This window comes from Coccinella septempunctata, chromosome 9 (genome assembly GCF_907165205.1).
Source record: "Coccinella septempunctata chromosome 9, icCocSept1.1, whole genome shotgun sequence".
NCBI classification, from domain to species: Eukaryota; Metazoa; Arthropoda; class Insecta; order Coleoptera; family Coccinellidae; genus Coccinella; species Coccinella septempunctata.
In genome coordinates, this window is record NC_058197.1 from 17,252,528 (window position 1) to 17,276,450 (window position 23,923).

Genomic DNA, 23,923 nt, shown 5'->3' on the forward strand with positions numbered 1-23,923 from the left:
TAAGATAATGTGAATAACATGAAGGAAAAACATGTATGAGATAGAATATTGATAGAATATATTTGATCGTATTAGAACTTACCCAGTAAGAGAGTCTTGTTTGTCCTCTTACTATCTGTTACCATTGGAGCCGTTGAAAATTGTCTTCGAGATAATTTTGTCCAAGTGGAATTAATTCTTTTCTCTCTGAAAGGGAATAAATCAATGAATAAAACCAAATCGATTTCGGAATGAGGAAAATAGTCCTTGGAAATTTTGCAATAACCAACTTTCAAACTTCCAAGATGTAATTTTTGTTGAAATAATGAGGTTAAAATGAAAATATATGGATTTGAACTCACATTCTGTTGAAAATTCATTGGAAATCGTCGAAAATCGTAAGAAATCACCGGAGAATTCTAGAAATTGCAAATGTCTGCCCAAAGCTAACTATTTTGTGGCAACTGTTTTTGAATATCGTATCGCAATAAGGCCGGCGCGCAGGCGCATTAGTGTTCTTCAAGAAAGGTAACTAAGATCGAAATTATAACGATTATAACCACAGACTAGAACAGTTTGTTAGTCTGTGATTATAACCAGAGAGAAGAGATACCATAATCAAAGAGTATCATACGATATAACCAGAGAGTGAATAATCCTGTAAAAAAAGGAAAGAAGAGAAATTTGAAAATTTCATATATTTTCCAATGATCGATTCATGCTTTTTCTTCAATCATCTAACATTGTATAAGTATTTGAAAAATCAATTGAATTTCTGGAAGGAACATGAATCAGCATTTATACAAAATATTCATTTCATAAAAATTCAAAGTCATGATGCAATTTTCAACTCACCGCTTGTCCTTTGTTAAAGTATTTTCTACCCTTCTGATCGACATCATCTCAATTTCTTTCTTCCAAGGCTTCTGCAATTGAAACCGCTCAACAAGTTTTGGTAATCTTCATCTGTGTTTTCATTGCAAGCCACCCTGGAAATGAAAAACAAGATATGATAGAAAATCTCCTCATTTCCATTTAAGAGGTTTTTTTTTATCGGTTTCAATAATTTCGAATGTAGTTTGAATTCTATCCGTAGACGACCTACCTGTAATAATTTTCTGTGGAAAGTTCTGGTCTACCGATAATCTGGAATTTATTGTTTTCCATTATAATTAGGTATAGTTGAGTTTATTCATGTAGAATTAATTCTTTTCTCTCTGAAAGAAATAACCAATGAATAGAACCGAATCGATATCAAAAAGAGGAAAATTGTGTTTGGGATATTTTGCAAAAACCAACAGTGAAAATTGCAAGATGTAAAAATTTTCTTCCAGATAATTTTGTCCAAGTGGAATTACTTCTTTTCTCTGTAACCGACCTAGCACGGTTCTCTCTACTCTGCATAATTACCGAAATAATAAATGAATAAAACCCAATTGATATCCGACTAAGGAGAATTACGATTGGGATATTTTGCAATAACCAATTGTGAAACTTCCAAGATCTAATTTTCGCTGAAATAATGAGGTTAAAATGAAAATATATTGTTTTGAACTCACATTTTGTTGAATATTCATTCGAAATTGTCGAAAATCATAGTAAAGCACCGGAAAATTCTAGAAATTGCAAATGTCTGCCCAAAGCTAACTATTTTGTGGCAACTGTTTTTGAATCGTATCGAAACGTATCGCAATAAGGCGGAGGCGCAGGCGCATTAGCGATCTTTGACGAAGGTAACTAAGATCTAGGAATTGAAGTATTCAAAACTTGGGAGATCAAAGAAATCCAAAAATCTTTTATATTCCAAGGAGGAAAGAGCACCAATATGTGCCATTTATCATTGATCTTGTTTTTGAACAGAAAAATAAGTGCAACAAGAAATAAATCAGAATATGGTACAATTCACGAATTTTCTTTCGAAGAATTCAATGTTTATCCATTTGGTGATGATTTCTTACATCCCTCGACTTTTAAAGAGGCAGCTCTTGTTAGCTATGAGTTGATGCGAAAGATACAAATCGAAAAATTCAAAATTACGAGACACTTCTGTTTATGTATTCACGAAACAGATACCAAAAAACCAGAAAAGAACTAGACTGATGTTGAAACACTTACCTTAAATAAGGGGGGCCTTACCTCTTCCATATTCAATCCAATAATTAGCAAATTCAAAAATTAATGAGTTTAAAATTTGAGAAAAATTAGCACCTAGCTGAAAAGGGAAAATAAAGCACCACAGAACAGGAATAAGCACATATCATAGAGATATTTGATGTTCTGTGGTAGTCTAACCTGGTAGGGGCGTTCGTTTTTACCATGGAGGCGACCAGAGAGTCTCTGGAGTCGACTGATTTTTCCGTCACATGACCAAAGAGTAACAATGTGTTGCTTTAAACGTAATTCTAAGCTTTTGCTGGTAAACCGTCAAGTTAGAAGTTAACATTTTGGATCGATGTTGAATTTAAATTATCAGGATATTCTCGAGATAGTTTTTACGGACACTCAAGCAAAAAAAGAATAGTTGTCGACCAAAGATGGCACAAGATTTTGAATGAAAGACATCAGTTTGTTTTTATAATGATTGATATGTTATCAGAAAATTGAAAAGATTGATTTACCTATCCTTGTAGCATCAAAAAAAAATTTGGTATGCATCAGTCAATGGCAAAATGTGGGACCTATTTTCTTTTATGGATCTTTAACAGTAGAACGTTAAGCCTTTTTATAGCTAAATTGAATTTTGATAGATTATCCAATATTTATTTTCATGTAATTCAGTTCTTATGTTGCATAATTGAATTGCCCAGATTTTACTGAATGAAGGGACTTATTTCCTGCCAAGGCAAAAAATAAAGATGCTAGGTACATAATTAATAAAAGGAATCAGGTGAAAGACTACTTACCGATACGTTTATACCGTCTGTCCTCAAATCACCATGAGTCTTTGACTGCTAGCTACTTCGTGAAGTTCCAAATTCCACCTATAGGTTTTGGTGATAGACAGTTGTTACAAAAATGTTTAGTTTTTCTCAAACACCCCCCCTTTGTTTCACCTTTCGGACTATTTTCTGAATCGGATGAAACAGGCTGAAGGATTCAAGAGAGCTTGAAATCTCCAATATTTTACGTATAATTGGATCTAAATCGACTGAGACAATAATCCGAATTGAAAGGTTACTTACGATAGCATCCCAACCAACCATCACCTATCCTCACCACCACCAATAACCTTCCTTCTTTTCTCACACTCGAATGGACTTACCGCACAAAACACAGGTTTATGAATGAAAGATACAAGATTTAAAAATAAATGATTATTTTCAGATATACAATATTTTTCAAAATAAAAATATCTAATTTTAGTGATGTTCCATATCGAATTAGCCAAACTTAATGGAAAAAAATATATATAATAACTACATACATACATACTCGAATTTTCAAATCTCTCACACACACTTTTATGTACAGACATGTTATATAATTCTGAATTGCACCCAGTTGTAAATAAACGAGATTTTTTTTCCCGAGTCTATAATCCACGAATAAACGGAATCTGTTTTTTGGACAATCGAAAAAAAATAATAAATTGATTTCATTGAAATCACACAGTGTACAACTTTTAAAGTTTCATTTCTAATAAAGCATCAACTCTGAATATCCAACAGCAATATAAAATAAAATTTAATATGTCGTTTGAAGTTAGAAAACTTAAATCTAATAAGATTAATTGTAGAGTTATCTTTCGGGCTTCGAAAGGAAATTAAAGTGAAGGGATTGGCCGTTTTGATTCTGGCAAAATAACTTTGGTCTCTGGCGGAAAAAGAACGGTCTTACAGGCACATCTCTTACCAAAATATCCGGGGATCTCAATAAAAGTTCCCACCCTATCATTCGATACAGACAGACATACATACACTTTCATAATGGATATTCTATTGTTTTGTTAGTTTATTCTCTAGTTATTTGTCAAAGGCATGTTCCTCATGTAGTTTGAAAGTATCGGTTTGTAACACTACTTGGCTTTTTATCGAGAATTCCTATATTATGAAACTGATGACTAGGATGATACCAATGGACGCTGCAAGAGAAACATTCGTTGTACTAACACTGTCAAAACACTCCCCCAACAATCATAACACGAATAAATTCGAAGCAGTAAAACTGAAGAAAAAAAGTCAGGAACAGAAGGTTTTAGTGGGAATGTGGATCGTTATGTGGGAAATACAGAAAGGTAGAAAGGGCCTGACCCAATTGACAAAATAAAGTATTTTCTAAACATAATTATCATAACGAATCATGAATAAAAAATAAGGTACCCATTTGAAATAAAGAAGAAAACAAGGCTTTCTGAACCACCCTGGGGTTGTTGTGGCTTGATTAGCCTTTCGTGAACTGCGACCATGTAGATGTTTCGTTCTCTTTTCATTGATAGGAACCTAAGGAGGTCGTAAATGGTGTTGATAAAACCGACAACATCCTTAGGGGCCTTGGTCGTTACCTCTTGAGTATCCAGGACCGGTTTCACCATATGAATGGTTCTTAGGCCAGTCAGCTCAGGACACTTGCTTACCATGTGTCAGCTGTTTCTGCTTCTGATCCACAGAGCCTACAAATCTCATCTGCTGACTTTCCCATACGGTACAAGTGATATTTCTACCTACAGTGCCTCGTCAGCAGACCCACCATCACCACAGCTCGTGACAGCTTTCTGCTGTAGGTCGGTAAAATCATCACGAATTTCTTTGACTGAGTAAGTCCAGGAGTGTTTTTCCAGAGGGTTATTCTGTTGTTCAACTCCCATTGTTGGACCACTGCCTTATATTGGTATTTTCCAAGCTCAGGTCCAGCAGGTGTTAACTTTGATGCTCTTTTTGCAAATTCATCGGCTTTTTCATTTCCTTCAACACCGCAGTGCCCTGGTACCCATAGTAGAGTCACTTTGTTGTCTCTGGCCAGTTGCTTTATGGCATTACGGCACTTCAATGTCAGCAGAGATCTCTGACAGTGTGATTTCAGGGACCTCAGCGTGGCCTGGCTGTCTGATGTTCATTTTAAGACACTCCTGAGCGCATGCATAAACAGCCATTGTCTCGGTCTGTAAAATAGAGGGTTCACTTCCCAGGGCTGGATGGATGGATCACTTATCTTTTGCAAGAAATACTGTGTTTCCATTTTGACAGGGTGTTTCAGAATGCCTAAGCTTCTTTTTACGTTAAACCAAGTATACGTCTGATAAAAAGATTCGGAATTTTTAAGCGAATAAAAGAAAATAAAATAAGAACTGAAGTAAAAGTAAAATTCCAACGCAATAACCAGTAATACCGCCCCAAAATACAAAAAACCATCTGAACCACCCACCTTTCGTCCCTTTTCAAATACGCCTCGTCACCTGCCTCTTCTCGACGAGCTTGATATCTTTGACGTGCAGATCGTGGTCGCTCTTCGCCGCGAACTTGATGAGGGACTGCGTCGAAACCTGCAGCGAATGCCTGCAATCCAGCCTGGTCAAGTTCTCGCACCGCGACAGGTGCTCCAAGGAAGTCTCGGTGATCAGCTTCGAATGGCTCAGGTCCAAGGTCACCAGGTTGGTCACGGTGTTGGCGGGCTTGGTGCTAAGCTGCGCGATACCTGCGGAATTACAAAATAGGTAGATTTTGATGAAAAACGAGTTTCTACAAGTCCTACCGGCGTCGGTGATCCTCGGGCAGAAGGCCAGACTCAACTCCTTCAGATTGGGCAGGTACTGCGTGACGTAACGCATCGACACGTCGGATATGTCCGTACCGGCCAACTTGAGCACCTTCAGGTTCTTGAAGCGGTACCTGTCGTCGCCGCCCATGCCCCTACGATTGTCGTTGTTCGGCCCCAGGATGTCCCTAAGGGCGGAATCGTTAAAGTCCGATATGAAGCTGAGGTCGAGGTCGTGCAGCACGGCCGAGTGGTTGGTCTTCAGCGACACGGCCGTCTTCACGTTGACGGAGATCAGGGACAGGCTCCGCAGGCAGCTGAGTCGCTGTATCAGCCACGGCAGCTGGAACTTGTTGATGTGGCACCAGTCCAGATGGAGGGTCTCAGGCTGCCTCCTGACGATACCTAATAAAGGGATTTTAAGATTAGAATCAAGCGAAAGGGGGCGAATTTTAGTACGAACCTTTCAAGATGTCCGGCGTTATGTGTTTCCTGGAAAATTCCATCTTCTTCCACAGCGACGGGTCGACAGTGTAACTGGCCCACGTCTTGCACACCAGCGAGCACGTGAACAGCTCGCCGGGCTTCAGATACCTGAACACCTTCAGCATGCACCTCTTGTCCAGCGCCAGGTTGTTTATCGGCACCGGGTTCTGTATTATGGCCGCCGGCCTCACCACGGTCATCGGTTTCTTCAGTAACTTGGTCGAGTTGTTTATTATCTGCTGCGCGAGCTGGTTACGGAAGGCCGCCTTGCGCGGCAGGTCGGTCAGGGCCGGTTTCGGCTGAAATGCGTAATATAAACGATAAAGATCGTGCAAGTAAAACAATTTCCAAGATATGGTTAAATGCTAAGAGGTTTTGGGCGTTGAAGCGCTGAGGTAATTTATCTGTCATAATTTATGACGGATGACGTATTGTCTGTCATGCTCTGCAACGTTTTCCTTGGAGCTTTGTAATTTAAAAGGGGTTTCTATGTTGACAAACGGTATAGGCAAAGATGTTGCTTACTAGCAAAGAAACTGCTCGTTATATAAGTCACGGATATTGATGACAAATCCAGTAAAAGACTGTTTTTGACTCCTTCGATGAGAAGACAGCCTCCCAGCACTTGCAGAATGGACATGTAAATAAATCCACGTCAGCTTGAATAAAGTGAGGTTATCGCCGTTTCTGCTAAAAGCCGATTGGAAAGGTGATGACGTAGAAGGTGGAAATGTTAAGCTCACTGACAGAAGAGTTAACGGTGGCGTAAAGTTAGAAGAAAGATAATTCAAAATACCTTCAACTTTTGGGCGAAAACCTTGTTCAACTAATGAGGTAGTCATTGGAATTGCTTGAGACACTAGTGATGACGTAGAAGGTGGCAATGTCAAGCTCACTGACAGAAGAGTTAACGGTGGCGTAAAGTTAGAAGAAAGATAATTCAAAATACCTTCAACTTTGGTGCGAAAACCTTGTTCAACTAATGAGGTAGTCATTGGAATTGCTTGAGACACTAGTGATGACGTAGAAGGTGGCAATGTCAAGCTCACTGACAGAAGAGTTAACGGTGGCGTAAAGTTAGAAGAAAGATAATTCAAAATACCTTCAACTTTGGTGCGAAAACCTTGTTCAACTAATGAGGTAGTCATTGGAATTGCTTGAGACACTAGTGATGACGTAGAAGGTGGCAATGTCAAGCTCACTGACAGAAGAGTTAACGGTGGCGTAAAGTTAGAAGAAAGATAATTCAAAATACCTTCAACTTTGGTGCGAAAACCTTGTTCAACTAATGAGGTAGTCATTGGAATTGCTTGAGACACTAGTGATGACGTAGAAGGTGGCAATGTCAAGCTCACTGACAGAAGAGTTAACGGTGGCGTAAAGTTAGAAGAAAGATAATTCAAAATACCTTCAACTTTGGTGCGAAAACCTTGTTCAACTAATGAGGTAGTCATTGGAATTGCTTGAGACACTAGTGATGACGTAGAAGGTGGCAATGTCAAGCTCACTGACAGAAGAGTTAACGGTGGCGTAAAGTTAGAAGAAAGATAATTCAAAATACCTTCAACTTTGGTGCGAAAACCTTGTTCAACTAATGAGGTAGTCATTGGAATTGCTTGAGACACTAGTGATGACGTAGAAGGTGGCAATGTCAAGCTCACTGACAGAAGAGTTAACGGTGGCGTAAAGTTAGAAGAAAGATAATTCAAAATACCTTCAACTTTTGGGCGAAAACCTTGTTCAACTAATGAGGTATAGTCATTGGAATTGCTTGAGACACTAGTGATGACGTAGAAGGTGGCAATGTCAAGCTCACTGACAGAAGAGTTAACGGTGGCGTAAGGTTAGAAGAAAGATCATTCAAAATACCTTCAACTTTTGGGCGAAAACCTTGTTCAACTAATGAGGTAGTCATTGGAATTGCTTGAGACACTAGTGATGACGTAGAAGGTGGCAATGTCAAGCTCACTGACAGAAGAGTTAACGGTGGCGTAAAGTTAGAAGAAAGATAATTCAAAATACCTTCAACTTTTGGGCGAAAACCTTGTTCAACTAATGAGGTAGTCATTGGAATTGCTTGAGACACTAGTGATGACGTAGAAGGTGGCAATGTCAAGCTCACTGACAGAAGAGTTAACGGTGGCGTAAAGTTAGAAGAAAGATAATTCAAAATACCTTCAACTTTGGTGCGAAAACCTTGTTCAACTAATGAGGTAGTCATTGGAATTGCTTGAGACACTAGTGATGACGTAGAAGGTGGCAATGTCAAGCTCACTGACAGAAGAGTTAACGGTGGCGTAAAGTTAGAAGAAAGATAATTCAAAATACCTTCAACTTTGGTGCGAAAACCTTGTTCAACTAATGAGGTAGTCATTGGAATTGCTTGAGACACTAGTGATGACGTAGAAGGTGGCAATGTCAAGCTCACTGACAGAAGAGTTAACGGTGGCGTAAAGTTAGAAGAAAGATAATTCAAAATACCTTCAACTTTGGTGCGAAAACCTTGTTCAACTAATGAGGTAGTCATTGGAATTGCTTGAGACACTAGTGATGACGTAGAAGGTGGCAATGTCAAGCTCACTGACAGAAGAGTTAACGGTGGCGTAAAGTTAGAAGAAAGATAATTCAAAATACCTTCAACTTTGGTGCGAAAACCTTGTTCAACTAATGAGGTAGTCATTGGAATTGCTTGAGACACTAGTGATGACGTAGAAGGTGGCAATGTCAAGCTCACTGACAGAAGAGTTAACGGTGGCGTAAAGTTAGAAGAAAGATAATTCAAAATACCTTCAACTTTGGTGCGAAAACCTTGTTCAACTAATGAGGTAGTCATTGGAATTGCTTGAGACACTAGTGATGACGTAGAAGGTGGCAATGTCAAGCTCACTGACAGAAGAGTTAACGGTGGCGTAAAGTTAGAAGAAAGATAATTCAAAATACCTTCAACTTTGGTGCGAAAACCTTGTTCAACTAATGAGGTAGTCATTGGAATTGCTTGAGACACTAGTGATGACGTAGAAGGTGGCAATGTCAAGCTCACTGACAGAAGAGTTAACGGTGGCGTAAAGTTAGAAGAAAGATAATTCAAAATACCTTCAACTTTGGTGCGAAAACCTTGTTCAACTAATGAGGTAGTCATTGGAATTGCTTGAGACACTAGTGATGACGTAGAAGGTGGCAATGTCAAGCTCACTGACAGAAGAGTTAACGGTGGCGTAAAGTTAGAAGAAAGATAATTCAAAATACCTTCAACTTTGGTGCGAAAACCTTGTTCAACTAATGAGGTAGTCATTGGAATTGCTTGAGACACTAGTGATGACGTAGAAGGTGGCAATGTCAAGCTCACTGACAGAAGAGTTAACGGTGGCGTAAAGTTAGAAGAAAGATAATTCAAAATACCTTCAACTTTGGTGCGAAAACCTTGTTCAACTAATGAGGTAGTCATTGGAATTGCTTGAGACACTAGTGATGACGTAGAAGGTGGCAATGTCAAGCTCACTGACAGAAGAGTTAACGGTGGCGTAAAGTTAGAAGAAAGATAATTCAAAATACCTTCAACTTTGGTGCGAAAACCTTGTTCAACTAATGAGGTAGTCATTGGAATTGCTTGAGACACTAGTGATGACGTAGAAGGTGGCAATGTCAAGCTCACTGACAGAAGAGTTAACGGTGGCGTAAAGTTAGAAGAAAGATAATTCAAAATACCTTCAACTTTTGGGCGAAAACCTTGTTCAACTAATGAGGTATAGTCATTGGAATTGCTTGAGACACTAGTGATGACGTAGAAGGTGGCAATGTCAAGCTCACTGACAGAAGAGTTAACGGTGGCGTAAGGTTAGAAGAAAGATCATTCAAAATACCTTCAACTTTTGGGCGAAAACCTTGTTCAACTAATGAGGTAGTCATTGGAATTGCTTGAGACACTAGTGATGACGTAGAAGGTGGCAATGTCAAGCTCACTGACAGAAGAGTTAACGGTGGCGTAAAGTTAGAAGAAAGATAATTCAAAATACCTTCAACTTTTGGGCGAAAACCTTGTTCAACTAATGAGATAGTCATTGGAATTGCTTGAGACACTAGTGATGACGTAGAAGGTGGCAATGTCAAGCTCACTGACAGAAGAGTTAACGGTGGCGTAAAGTTAGAAGAAAGATAATTCAAAATACCTTCAACTTTGGTGCGAAAACCTTGTTCAACTAATGAGGTAGTCATTGGAATTGCTTGAGACACTAGTGATGACGTAGAAGGTGGCAATGTCAAGCTCACTGACAGAAGAGTTAACGGTGGCGTAAAGTTAGAAGAAAGATAATTCAAAATACCTTCAACTTTGGTGCGAAAACCTTGTTCAACTAATGACGTAGTCATTGGAATTGCTAAAGACACTAGAGTTAGTCGAGGCTTGGAAACACCCTGTATAGGAGATCCAACTTTACGATTCAACATTAAAAAACCAAAGAATAATGAATTTCATAAATACCCAGGCCAAAAACACTACTCTTCGACGAGTTGAATGGGAACCTACTTAAAAAACCTGCCTGTGTTTGGTCTAACCTCAATTTTGTCAAACTGACGACTGACGTAATTTGTTTACTTTGGCTGAATGCAACTCTGTACAAAAGATCCACAGTTGTGTAGTGTCACAGATTTAGCTAGTTATTCTGAAGGTATTTTTGTTTTACCTCAGAATAACTAGCAAAATCTGCGACACTACACAGCTGTGGATCTTTTGAACAGAGTTGTATTCAGCCAAAGAACCCAATATTTCAGGTATTTTAATCAGGACCGAATCGGAAAAAATGGTATGGGAAAAAAGTGTTGAAATATTCGTACTCCGGAAATGATTCATTTTTTCAGTAACGCTAAACTAACCTTAATTTCGACCTCCCCGTCGCTGCCGCGCCTCTTCTTGATCGGCAACACGTCCCTGCTGTACTTGACGTCGGCGTCGTTCTCGCTGCCCGAGTCGCTCATCTGCTCGTTGTGCGTCTTGTGCTCGAACGCGCTCGACGCGTCCGAACTGATCGACATCCTGCGCATATCGGTGGACTTCTGACGCGCCCTGAAGTGCCTCGGCCGATAGTCGGTGTTCTTGCCGAGCTTGCAGCACATCGGACACTCCCACGAGTTCGGCATGTCCTCGTTCACGTAGCCGGAGAACTCCGAGCACAGGTTCTGCACGCACTGCGGGTGGCTGATCTCGTAGCACACCTAAACAAGGGAAAATTGGGCGATCGAGGTTTTAGGTTAGGTTGTGGCACTTACCGAACATTCCATCAGGTTGCTGGCGCTCTCGCACCTCTGCGGTCCTTTTTGTAAAGGCGTGACCGGCGTCTGGTTCCAACCGTCCAGACCGCAGTGTATACAGGCGGCCGTAACCGGCAGCATCGGTTGCAGGCACTGCCTCATGTTGCACGTCTGTTTGGCCCTGCCCGGCCCGCCGAACTTGACCATGTCCAGGCAGAAACTGCACTCCCCGCAGTCGGCGCGCTGACAGGCCTCGCATTTCTTACATCTGTAAATCGACAAAACGTGAGGAGAATCCACAGAATTTCGGGTGTTACACTGACCTAGTCCTCCTCCTCCTCGGACCACCCTTGTCGCCGTTGGGAGACCTCTTCTCGGCCTTCGTGGCGGGCATCCTGGGCGGTTTTATGGGGGCCGCGCCGCCGTTTCCGCCCTTAGCGTGATTCGCGCCCCTCACGTTCGACCTCCTGTTCTCCTGGTCGTTCTCGTTCACCTGCACCCACAGGATCGGCTTCCCGGATATGGCCAGATCGGCCACGTCCAGCCTGTGTATGCTGATCAGGTTCCTGACGTCCTGTATCAGGGCCACCGGGTCCTTTATCAGTTCGGGTACGTTTTTTCTGTTGGCCGGCAGCATGTGCAGGTATAATACTATTTCCTGTTTGGTGGGGAAAAAAGACAATAAAAAAAACATAAAAATAGATCGATAACCTCACCTTAAGTCCGTGTAACTCCATATGAGTCATGTGGATGTGTGGTTTATCGGGCGGTATGGTTATATCCGTCCCCGATGATAGATGGGAATGGCCGAGAAGACAGTGGACGTACCGCTCCAGAACGTACCATAACATTTCGGTGAAGAATGGATATCTGAATTTTTGCGGAACCTGCGAATGACATCAAGTTAAACTACTGTCGAACCAAAAATCAAAGCTCACCTTAGTGTTGTCCTCCACCTGGGCGATCTTGAGCTGCTTCTCGATGCCGTACGAGTGCAGAAAGTTGCCGCCGAAGACCAGCGAGTCCTTGGGCGTGTAGACGGCGTGTATCCAGCCGGTCGGTATGAAGAACGTGTTGCCCTCCTGCAGCGTGATCCTGACGCACTTGTCCACCTTGTCGCCGAAGAAGATGTCCGACTGCTTGCCGGACAACACCCACTTCTCGTAGAGGGCCAGGTTGTGCTCGGTGGGCGGTATCAGCCAGAACACCTTGCTGCCCTTCAGTATGTGGTACCAGACGGAGGTGCCGCCGAAGTCCACGTGGAAGTCGGTGTAGCAGCCCTTGACGGACATCAGGCAGTACTTCTGCACCTTGGGGTATTTCATCTCTTCGAGCACGTTCGTGCCCTCCACCTGGCTCTCCTTCAGGTGTCTGGGCCACACGTTGTCCACCCAGTCCACTTGTCTGGAAAAATACGCGATAAAAACACGAAAACACACACACAAAACTGGCTGTAATGTTCAAATCATTACCTGACTACAGTGGGGCTCTGTACGTAATGCTCCAACTTTGTATGCGAGAATTCCAGAGAGATCACGTTCAACAGTTTGTCCTTCTCCTGGTCCTCGTAATACTTCTGCCATTCTCTCATGGTCATCTCGCTGTTTTTCTGTGTGTTCACGTCCATCACGTCCAACACTCTCCGGGAGCCCACGCACATCCTGACGTCGTTTATCGTGAAATTTGTCGTTGGCAGACCCAGGCCTGAAACGAAATCGGTCAACGTTTTTCTCGGAGAACGAAGTTCATTTCCCACTACTGGTTCATTTCCCACTACTATAAAGTTCATTTCCTACTACTTCAAAGTTCATTTCCCACTACTGGTTCATTTCCCACTACTACAAAGTTCATTTCCCACTACTTTAAAGTTCATTTCCCACTAGTGGTTCATTTCCCACTACTACAAAGTTCATTTCCCACTACTTTAAAGTTCATTTCCCACTACTGGTTCATTTCCCACTACTACAAAGTTCATTTCCCACTACTTTAATGTTCATTTCCCACTAGTATGCACATGCTCGTGCCAAAAACGAAAAATATCAAGCTCACCCAAACCGGCCTTGTCCTTGAACAGTAGCGGCGTGTGGAAGCCGTATCTCTGGAAATATTCGACGGTCAGCTCGTTGCCGTGCATCTCGCGGACGACGCTGTTGGACGCGAACGCTGGATCTTCCAGCTTCTCCTGCAGGTTGAACGCCCTACCCTCGATGTCATCGTCGGCCAGGGCCCAGTCTTCGGAGTACAATTTTTTCTGCTTGCGTTCTCTCTGCGGGGAAAAAACCGGGGGTTATTCGACGAATCGGAGAGTTCGAAAAAAAACTGATGATGATTTTTGATTCGGTTCTTCGAAATCCACACGCCCCAAAACGAAAGTTGAGGGTGAACACTCTGTATTCGTCCAAGGTTTGGAAATAATCATCCTAAATTGCACTATCGGCTCTTATTCGAAAATCACACAAGTAAACAAAGTTTCCCCAATTAGGAGAAAGTTCTCTAGGGCTCAGGAATCGTACGGCTTCGGTTCAGTTTCAAGATAGGGTGAAGAAGACCCGCACGATTCCGCGAATCATAGCGGATTTCAACCCCGTCGTGCGGTGGATCTATCCAGCAACGGGGGATGAATGACTCACTTGTCACTCATCATCCGCAGTTACGTTTCTGATTTACTGAACGACCAACAGATTTTCTATTGAATATGTCATCGCATACCGCATACTAGAGCAAATGGAAACATCGAAAAAAAACACGAAGGTGGTAAGATCGCGTAATATCGGAGGCTAATCTACGTCGAAGAAAATTGGAAAAAGGTGTGGATAATACCGTCAAATCATCAATTTGTGCGATTAAAAAAGAGTTTCAATAAAAAGGCGATGAATTTTTTAATATAAGACTGCTTCTATGTAAAACAGAATTGTTCATTAACATAAATTAGCAACGATTACGATTCATGCATTTTAAATCTTCACGTGATATCGTCTGATGGAAGGATAACAAATTTTTGCATTTGGACAGTTGGAATTCGTCGAAAATCTCAACAAAGTTTTTAGTTAATTTTCCTTTGAAACCCCTTGGTTAATTGCAACAATTTTTTTAATTGTAGCTTGATTCTTCGAATGAAATGTTCGAAGTAACCACCCATAGGGTGTTCTGTATAAAAGCTTACTTTATATTCTTTTTGTTCATCCCTTCATTTAACAAGAAACGAAGATACTGAAGACAGTTATATTTCCGAAGAATCAAGCTGCAATAAAAAAAAAACTGCTAAAATTGGCCAAAAAGTTCAAAGGAAAATGAACTACAAACTTAATTGTGATTTTGTTCGTTCCCCTAATTTTTCCGGTGTGTATCTTTCGAATTTTACGAGTCCAGAATCAACCCTTTATAAGATATGGTTTCGATGTTTCCCTACTCGATTTTCAACCATCAGTGTCAAGTGCTGAGAGGACCGTTGTCTCATGGTACTTGATTTTTCAGCGAAATTTCATCTAAAGCATTTCCAGAATTTAAAAAAATCGTCGTATTTTGGATATTTAAACGATCGGGGCGTGGTAATCCAATTTTTTTCGGTGCAGATCCACCAAGACCCAAAGTGACCTCCCTTACATCCCACGCATCGTACTATTTACCGGACCACCCCCGTACACCGCCCCACTGAACTCCGCAGTTAAAAACTCGAAAACTTTTCGGCATTTCCTCGAACCATTTCGAATCCTTTCGAAATCCAAGTCGCCCACATAGTCGTACCAGGGAAAAAACGTAACTTCTGAGATGCGACAGCGGCTATGCGAGAAGACCCCGTACCGTACGACGACGTACGCCCGTACCTGTTACACGATACAATATACGCCTCGCAGAAACCGGAAAACCGACATGCAGCGTTTTTCTCCACCGACACCGTAAAACCAAAGAGTTGGTTACTCTTTGGTAAAACTTCGCGATAATCACGAAGCGGTAAACAAAACCAACCAAGAAACGTCGAACTCAACAGGTCTCGACGTCAAATATCGATGTTTCGTAAACGCACCAGAATTGTCACCAACATATACACATATACGTAAAACAAAGGACGGCATCGGAACCAAGGGGTCCCGGTGGGGCCACGGTAGAGAGCAGAGGTCCCCGAGCTTTCTGTACGTACCATTCTGGATTTGTAGTCCCTGTCCGAGGAGTGCGAAGAGGAGGAAGGTCTGGAGGAGGACGAAGGCCTGGTTGCATCTTCACGTTTCCTCGAGTGGTGCGCCATTTTGTCGATGACGCGTGACGCTGTCGCGACGACGTAAAGGTTTACTGAACGCTGATTACACGGCGATCGTAGCTCTTCGAGAATCCGGAAGGGACGGGATCGCGCAGCGTTGCCGCCTCTACCGGACCGTTTTTCCCTTTTTTTCGACAAGTTTGAAATCGGTCGCGTAATTCAATACGACAACGATAAACTATTGCAATTCACCAGATTATAAACGAAGTATTAAAGTAGTTGATAACTGACATCTCTTTATATACAAGTTGTATTTAAAGGTTAGGAATGTTAGGCTTTTTTTTACAGAAAATAAACCTGGACAAAATTAAGCGTTTCTTCAAAAATCCCCTATAGAAAATATTTGAGAAGACAAAGTTGAAAATAAAATTAAAATGATTACTGAAATAGACCGTAACACCACCCTAGATCATTTGCTATCTGAATTATAGCAGAGCAATGAAAAAAAAAATCTCGTGATGACATATAGTTTCGTTTGAATATTGGCCCATTGGATTTTCACGTGAGGAAAAATGGAAATTTAGGATTGCCTTATTTTTCTCATTATTTAGTAGATTGAAGGATTCTATGAAATGGCCCATTTCGTTAACAGAAGAAGTCTTAGGACCAAGTGTAAAATAATAAAATATTAGTTCGAAATCTCACCAAAAAAGTTCTTCTAAATTATCCAAAAATTTGTTCACAATGGTCACCACAATCTTCTTCTTATTCGAACCCTCCAGAAATCGCTATTAAAATTGGGTGAAATAGGGTAACAATATTATCTCTTTATCAACATAAGACCTTTCAATAAACTTTCCATATTGTCTACATCGTTTTCACCCCTAATCTCAACAATTTTCCAAGTGACCTGATGCAACAACTAATCAGAAAGACTCGATTATACTGAACCATTCCTAGTCCACCCACATGTCACAGTCCCGTACTTGAAATTAAATGAAATTTTGTCGAAATTCTAGGGGTTTTAGTTCAGCCGTCTAGAATACTTTGAATAGACAATTTATGGTGAAATTACTCATTTTGAAGACTTCCATCTTCGGTCGAAAAAAAAACCCTTTGAAAACACCCTGTATATTATTGCACATACGCAATTACCCACTTGAATTTAGTGTTAAAGCACTGATACAGCATAACACACAATTAAATTTCAAGAAGTAGAAATAGAAGCTTTGCGGAATTATCCTTATTCAAACCCAGGTGAACACCCATCCAGGTATTCAACTAACCCAAAGCTGCTTTTAGCCCAGAGAACAGTTTCTTCCAATATTTCCAGAAAAACAGCTCCGATCGAATTGAAAACCAGCACTTGGCTTCAAAATAACGTTTCTAAGATCTTTGCCAAACATGAGCGTCATATGACGAATAGTTCTCGGGATATTTCCACGAAATTTCACAACTCCCAACCGAGCTTTATTTCCCCTGAATATGCATCGAAAAAAAAGTTCGAGGTACCCCTAACACCAAAACCATCGACCGTTTTTCCATCATCAATCCGAATCCAGAGCATAAAAATTCCGGAAAACGTCCCGAATCGGCTACGGACTTTCTGCCCGAAGCGGCAACGCCGCGACGCGAATCGCGTCCGCGCAAGCGCCCCTTCCCTACGCGGCTCCGATCGGGAGCGCTTCGTTCGTCCAGCGCGGCCGTCCTGCAGTTCCATTCTCCGCCGAAAGGGACACCTTCGGACCCGCTGCCTCCTTCGATTGAGCGGCATGATGCGGGTGCATCATCATGCCGACGACACACACACGACACGATCGATGCCGCGAAAGAAGGAAGATCTCTCTTGGGGGCGAGACAATGCCGTCCGAGCTATTTCGGATCGGAGTTTCTGACCGAACGACGTTCAATTATAAATAAACAAACATTACGACGTACCGATACACTACCTGGGTGGGGAAGAGACGACGACGGTTCAAATGACATACATCGGGATAAGATTGTGTACGATTCGCTATCAGGGGGTACTCGCGGAGGTGGTACAGGTGGAAATTTGGCGGAAACTTTGCCGAAATCCCTTGGTATAAGGAATACCCTTCGTGTTTCACCAAATTTCGCATTATACGAAAAGTTTCACGACCTGACAGATTGGAACACGTACCATGCGATCGAAATTCTTCACAAACAGTATTAAAGTCTTTTGAACAACGTATATACAGGAAGAGGCTTTGACTAATACAAATATTTAAACAATAGATTCTTGAGGTCAAAAGAAACACTTTTTACCTATACCATTTTTTCGAATCGGCTTGGTTTGAAAGATACAGGCTGTTGAAGAACCGTTAGAAAATGTCATATTTAGTTCTATCTCACAAATTCGAAAAATTGGGTACTTTGGCTGAATACAACTCTGTTCAAAAGATCCACAGATGTGTAGTGTCACAGATTTAGCTAGTTATTTCGAAGAGATTGTAGCGGTGTTTTCAGGCTTTCACTAAAATTTCCTCAATTTTTTATATTTGTAGATTTTGACATCCCTGGCTAAGAAACTCCATGGGCACAAAAAAATCGTATATGTTTTCGGACAAGAAATCATCTCCTGCATTTTCGACACATCTTTAATAAACACCCCGTAGAGCTGCATAATACGTATTATGTTCCACAACTTCAGAGTGGTGGTTCAACTCATAGAGGTATTAATATGTCTATGAATAGGATGTTTATGGCAAAGTCGTCTTTCCAAATCTAAGTTATCGAAACTGAATACATAAATTCAAATCAACAAAAGTGTTTGAAACCTCACAATCCACGAATTGAATCATTTAAACTAATCGAAAAAGTTCGTCAGTTTGGGAATAATAATACATAATGCTTTATGTATTTTCTTTTGAACCTTGTTCTATGCTCCCTAAGTCCCTAATTAATTCAACGTTAGAATACCTCAAGAAGTATTTGAATTGGGAATAGGAAATTCTGATACTTTCCATGTTCCTTCGAGTAGAATCTATATGATAACAAATAAATATAGGATCCCATTCGAATTAACAAAGTTTTCTAAACTGTGATTTGTCAAAATCGATGTCCTTTCCATGAACACGCTGCAGGTACAATAATGACTCATACAAAAGCAAGTGTTAATAATAAATTCATTCCATAACAAAAAAATACCAACGAATATTCAATTCAAACAAATGGAAAAGCTATTAAGAAACACAAATAAAACTAGGTGATGACTTGGTACTACGAGTTACGAAAACTAAATAAAACTTCAACCCCCGAAAACAACGAACCCATTTACCAACTTCGAAATCGAAAAAGAAAGGTAAAAATGAAATAATCTTCCCGAATTCATAGAAAAAGAATCGATGGTAACTGAACTGCCCATTTAAGAAAGGGTTCCTATGTCATGGTCGGTTATGAGCACGTACATTACGTGCAATTTAAGTTAAACGTCATGGCGACGGAAAAATCGAATAATTACCGAGAGATGATCAACTTACCAGTCGCCTTTCGGGTGGACGTTTCATTTGTGACGTTCTTTCGGACATTTCGACTCGTTTCTCATGAAACACTACGTAAATTTATTATTAACGCTTCCACAATGATCGGCACCACCTCACACCGAAACACCTACAGCGCAACTGAAATTGTTTTATGAATTCTCGGCACTCTGTGACGCCAGATGTCAAAAATGAAATTATTGCGCAGCGATGCCAGAACTACAGAATTTTACGGAAAATTATAGAATTCATAAATTCGAAACAAACACATTCGAATTTATGTTATAATATTGTATGTTAGATATGGTAAAATATTAAATAAAATGAAATTAAGGTGAAAAGGCAAAATTTGGTAATAAACGGAACCGATTCTATCATAATCAAAATCAACAGAAGAATTGTTGGATTCCCCAAACTCTGCAACTTAAGAAACCTTCAATCTTTCATTCATTTTGGGATATCTGCAATAAGAGTTACTTCTGTACTGACCAATTATTGAGGGGAATTCAAATTTTTATCGAAACATTCAATCTATCTAATTATTAAAGACGTTCACAGACTGCTAAGAAAAATAATAAAATTATGCTAATATTCCATGGTACATCTGGCATCACTGATGCCCTTCAAAATCAAAATAAACAAACCCTCAACCATAGAAAAAAATGTTTTGTTCTGTACAATTCCACGGTATAAAGAAGACACGCTCTGAAACTGTCTCCTTGGCACAGGGGCGGAGTGAAATATTTTGAATGTATTTGCGTAATGATCAATGGATTTAAACTGTCTAACTTCACACCATTCAGTAGCGCTGGAAGCTGGTGGTAAACAGGAGCTATCTTTTCATTTTAATTCGAAGTCGTTAAATACGGGATGATTATTCGATAGAAAAATGGATAATAGACTGTCCTATTGACACCCCTAAATACGTCTCTGACGCAGATAATCACGGTATAAAATAATGGAAATTTCGCACACCCTCACCTGTCAGAAGAGGTAAAATTGTTGACATTTCACATGACTGCGACAAATCTAATGAAATAAATAATGTTAATTGGGCAATTTTCTTATTCGTTAATCGAAAAAGCGATAAGCCAAATCTCTGAGGGCAAGATAAGGGAGGTAACTGAACTAAAAACCGCATTGTACATGCATCGTCAACTCCAATAAGATCTGAAATTAGACCTAAATGAATTTATTGATTTTTTCGAATAAGTGTAGGTGGTAAACGCGGAGCAAAATCCAGATTTCTGGACCGATTTATGCAATCACGATTATCAGTCGTTGAAATGGAGGATCCCACAGACGTAATCGGTTCATCTGGACCGGCCGTTGACAACCTATATCCTGCCCTAACGCAATGTTTCGCAGTTATTCTATGCGGGTGAGCAAATAAGCAACCTTTAAAAATTCAATTTCATTACAAACATATGAAAATATTGACACCGAAAGAGGATATTTCTCTCAAATGATTACTGATTGCAGGTACTTTGCGGGTCGTATGAATTGGGTTTCCGAAACCGAAGTGAAGGGCATGAACATGTTTGTTGGAACCTTTTCCTTGCCAAGTTTGATATTTATGTCTCTAGTCAAGTTAGACCTCAGTTCAGTTAACTGGACATTTCTTCTATCGATATTTGTATCGAAAAGTATTGTGTTTTTCACCGTTCTAGCCATAACTTTGTTAGTATTGAGACCGATAAATTTGGGAAGAGCTGGAATATTCGCGATTTTCTGTACTCAAAGTAATGATTTCGCTATCGGTTATCCCTTGGGTAAGTTGAAATATTCGAGATTCACCGATGGTTATCTAACAATTTCGTTTCCGTAGTTGAAGCGGTTTATAAGAGCACTCATCCAGATTACGTATCTTACCTGTATTTGGTAGCGCCGATCAATTTGGCCATATTGAACCCCATAGCTTTCATCCTGATGGAAATCGGCCAGAAGAGACAGTCGCAATCCAGACAGCCATTGTTGAGTTATGGAGAAGTTTCTGAAAATTCGACAAATGGTGAAAAATTCAAGATGGTCATAACGGTTGTAAAGAACATTTTCCTGAATCCGATAGTGTTTATGACGATTCTGGGAGTGCTCGGGAATGTAACAATGAAGAATAATGTTCCGATGTACATTGCCAACATCTTAGATGTGAGTTTTCTATTTAAGGTTTAATTTTTTGATGAATTGAAAACTGATTGTGATAGATAGATGGTTGATTAACTCGAGAATTAGATGTATCAATATATTATATTTGTAACTGAATGATAGAATTTGAGACTCACATTTTTTTCTTCGTAGACTTTGGGCTCTGCTTTTGCTGCTAGTGCATTATTCTTGTTAGGTGTAAGAATGGTAGGAAAAGTTCATACTCTCAGGGGTGCCACTCTTGTTGTACCTGGAATTTTAATAATGGTGAAATTGTAAGTTTCAAATCGTCCACTTTCATCAAACTAAATGATATTCTACATTCAAATTGTGCATGTTCAAATCACACATCTAAAAAAGTAAAGAGTAGTAAACTTTTAAATTAATTTCCAGATTGGTCATGCCGTTGGTCACTAGAGAAGTCGTCAGCATTTTGAATGCCGGTTATAACACTACGGAAACCGTGGATCTGAGCACTTTTGGATTTCTGTACGGTACTTTCCCATCTGCCCCCGCAGTATTCGTGTTCGCAACTCAATACGCTCTAGATATTGACCTTGTGAGTAGCGCAAGTAATCTTTGCATTGGACAAATAAAACATTTGAAATCTTCCAGATTGCGAGCTCTATGGTTGCCTGTACTTTCCTCAGTGCTCCCCTCATGTTCATCTCGGCCAAGATGATAACAGTAACAAGTACTGATCCCTCGGATTATATAAAACAGTTGGATTCTTTCACCTTCGATATAAGTATCATCGGAAGTGTTGCGTGTACTTGGGTGCTTGTGGTCTTTGCATTGACCAGAAAGATGAATAAGATACCGCACAAGATTACCGCCTTTCTGCTGATATCACAGGTAGGCCAAATTGTCCTTTGTTTAAATCCACTTAAAGAATGATGGTATTTCTGATATCGGGATGTTTTTTCAGCTTATCAGCTGTTTTGGGGCCTTGTTATGGAATATACTGAAGGTCACGGATGGTTGGCCTGGTTACTCCTTGTTTGCTATTTTCATAGTGGGCGTCTACAGCACCAGATTATGGACGAGCATTTTGGCCATAACCTTACTTTTCCTGCAATGTAGAAGTCTGTGTTTCGTTGTTAAACTGATACCGCTCTTTATATTTATCGGGTTTGGGTAAGTTTAAATCTTAATCGAAGAATGAAAATTGTGTAACGCTCTTTTTACATTTCACAGAATCCCAGTGATATTGGCTGGGATCATGGTTGCCCTCAACAAATATCCGGAGATTTCATTCGATAAATCTAACCCCAATTTTGTTTACGGAAGATTCGAAGCCATAGTCTCAGTGACTTTGCTGGTGTTATGCTTCATTGGTAAGTTCATCGATTTAACTGTTTTTTTAAGTCTATAACAATCTTTCCAGTTTCTAGCGGATGTCTCATCCTGCACCAGCGATATCACAGAAGATTCTTAGGGTACACCGATGTGATCAGAGACTCGTCAGACAGAGACAGCGGGAACGGCTCTGCCAATACCACTCAGCAATCTCTGGTTACCAGTGGTGACAATCACATAACCGCAGCTGGAAGCAGTTCGGAAAGTGGCAACCACTGCAACGGCCTGCCTACCATCAACGAGGGTCTTTGCGAAGAAAGCCCAGTGGAGATCGAAGATCTCTTCGAGAGGTCCTCCAGGACTTCGTACGTTATGTGTCCGTCTGGTTTCGGGTGTCAGAACAGGAAGAAGGATACCTGCCAGAACCTCCTCCAAAAATATCAAACCCAAGTGGACGAGAATTCGGAAATGATCGAGGAAGAATTCAACATTAATCACGACCCCCAAATCTTGAGACACATGGTCTTGCTGATTTTACTCCTATGTTCGATGTTTGTGGTGAGAAAAAAAACCTTTATGTTAACACAATACATTCATCCATCCTTTTTTTCTTAGGGGCTTGCACTTTGCGTTTGGACCCTGTTCATGAAACAGAGCAAAATGTCCGGAATTTACGTGGAATTGTCGTTCTTGGATGCCACCCTCAATCTGGGTCAAAGCATCATTATTTTCGGCATATTTGGTCTCAATACGAGCGAGATTGCGATCCCTTGGATAGCTAAACATTGCAGGCAAATCTGGTATGGGGCCGATACCTTGAATCTACCAGCGTGGTCGGAATTGAGCAACGACACCAAACAGATCTGCGAACAATTCGTCACTCACCATTTGCAAAATTGCAAGGCCGCTATTGCTTCAGATAAAAGGTCAGTGAATGAAATTTAAAGTTAGTTTACAATATTTCCTAATGTCAATTACAGATGGCGCATCAAAATATACAGGGATGTCTTCACCGGCCACCTATTGGTGGACTGGCTGATTAATATTGGTCTTGCGAGAGATAGAGGTGAGGCAGTGAATTATGCACGCCATCTAGTGGAAGGGAGGGTACTGAGACATATTAACAGCGTGTATCATTTCTATGATAGGAATTTGTTGTATACTTTCGTCTGAATTGCACAAAATGAGCGGGATGAGAGAATTTTTTCGGTCTGTACCTTGAATTTTACATGGCTCAGATTTTATTCGGTTGATTTATTTCGATATGGAACAGACTGAGTAAAAAACAAGCCAAACTTGCTTTTCGACTGAATCTTGTGATCTAAAGTGGAAAACAGATTATATAAAGGTGAAGGCCAAATTGAACGATAATTAAAGTCTCATA

General features: G+C 40.5%; 3 protein-coding genes across 8 annotated transcripts in view; 1 reads left to right on the top strand and 2 right to left on the bottom strand.

Annotated features, from left to right (window-relative positions):
• The window catches only part of LOC123319966, a 451,417-nt gene that overhangs the window by 7,030 nt on the left and 420,464 nt on the right, over window positions 1-23,923 (bottom strand). Inside the window, exons 1-4 of one of the 4 annotated variants that reach the window (XM_044907068.1) lie at window positions 2,095-2,227; window positions 1,085-1,196; window positions 835-968; window positions 83-186 (exon numbers count right to left, since the gene is read on the bottom strand). In XM_044907068.1, coding sequence (XP_044763003.1) covers window positions 83-186; window positions 835-881 — 151 coding nt within the window. In that variant the 5' untranslated portion in view covers window positions 882-968; window positions 1,085-1,196; window positions 2,095-2,227. The other 3 variants (XM_044907070.1, XM_044907069.1, XM_044907066.1) reach the window with 3 other exon arrangements.
• Window positions 3,278-21,082, bottom strand: LOC123319881 (jmjC domain-containing histone demethylation protein 1-like). Of its 3 annotated transcripts, none has more exons than XM_044906919.1 (12): window positions 20,968-21,082; window positions 13,450-13,666; window positions 12,873-13,104; window positions 12,339-12,804; window positions 12,117-12,287; window positions 11,724-12,058; window positions 11,419-11,668; window positions 11,026-11,364; window positions 6,134-6,455; window positions 5,668-6,075; window positions 5,341-5,610; window positions 3,278-4,060 (listed from the first exon to the last, which is right to left on the bottom strand). In XM_044906919.1, the coding sequence occupies exons 2-11, from the start codon at window positions 13,532-13,534 to the stop codon at window positions 5,354-5,356; spliced, it is 2,865 nt and encodes a 954-aa protein (XP_044762854.1). In that variant the 5' UTR covers window positions 13,535-13,666; window positions 20,968-21,082; the 3' UTR covers window positions 3,278-4,060; window positions 5,341-5,353. The 3 variants fall into 3 exon arrangements, with proteins under 3 accessions (XP_044762854.1, XP_044762853.1, XP_044762852.1); XM_044906918.1 differs by lacking the exon at window positions 20,968-21,082 and adding an exon at window positions 19,096-19,251; XM_044906917.1 differs by lacking the exon at window positions 20,968-21,082 and adding an exon at window positions 15,539-15,697.
• On the top strand, window positions 20,081-23,915 carry LOC123319882 (integral membrane protein GPR155). Its single transcript, XM_044906921.1, has 11 exons — window positions 20,081-20,476; window positions 20,578-20,867; window positions 20,924-21,243; window positions 21,394-21,515; window positions 21,634-21,799; window positions 21,856-22,095; window positions 22,169-22,377; window positions 22,438-22,577; window positions 22,628-23,097; window positions 23,155-23,465; window positions 23,520-23,915. Exons 1-11 carry the CDS (start codon window positions 20,355-20,357, stop codon window positions 23,710-23,712), a joined length of 2,583 nt encoding a protein of 860 aa, XP_044762856.1. The 5' UTR covers window positions 20,081-20,354; the 3' UTR covers window positions 23,713-23,915.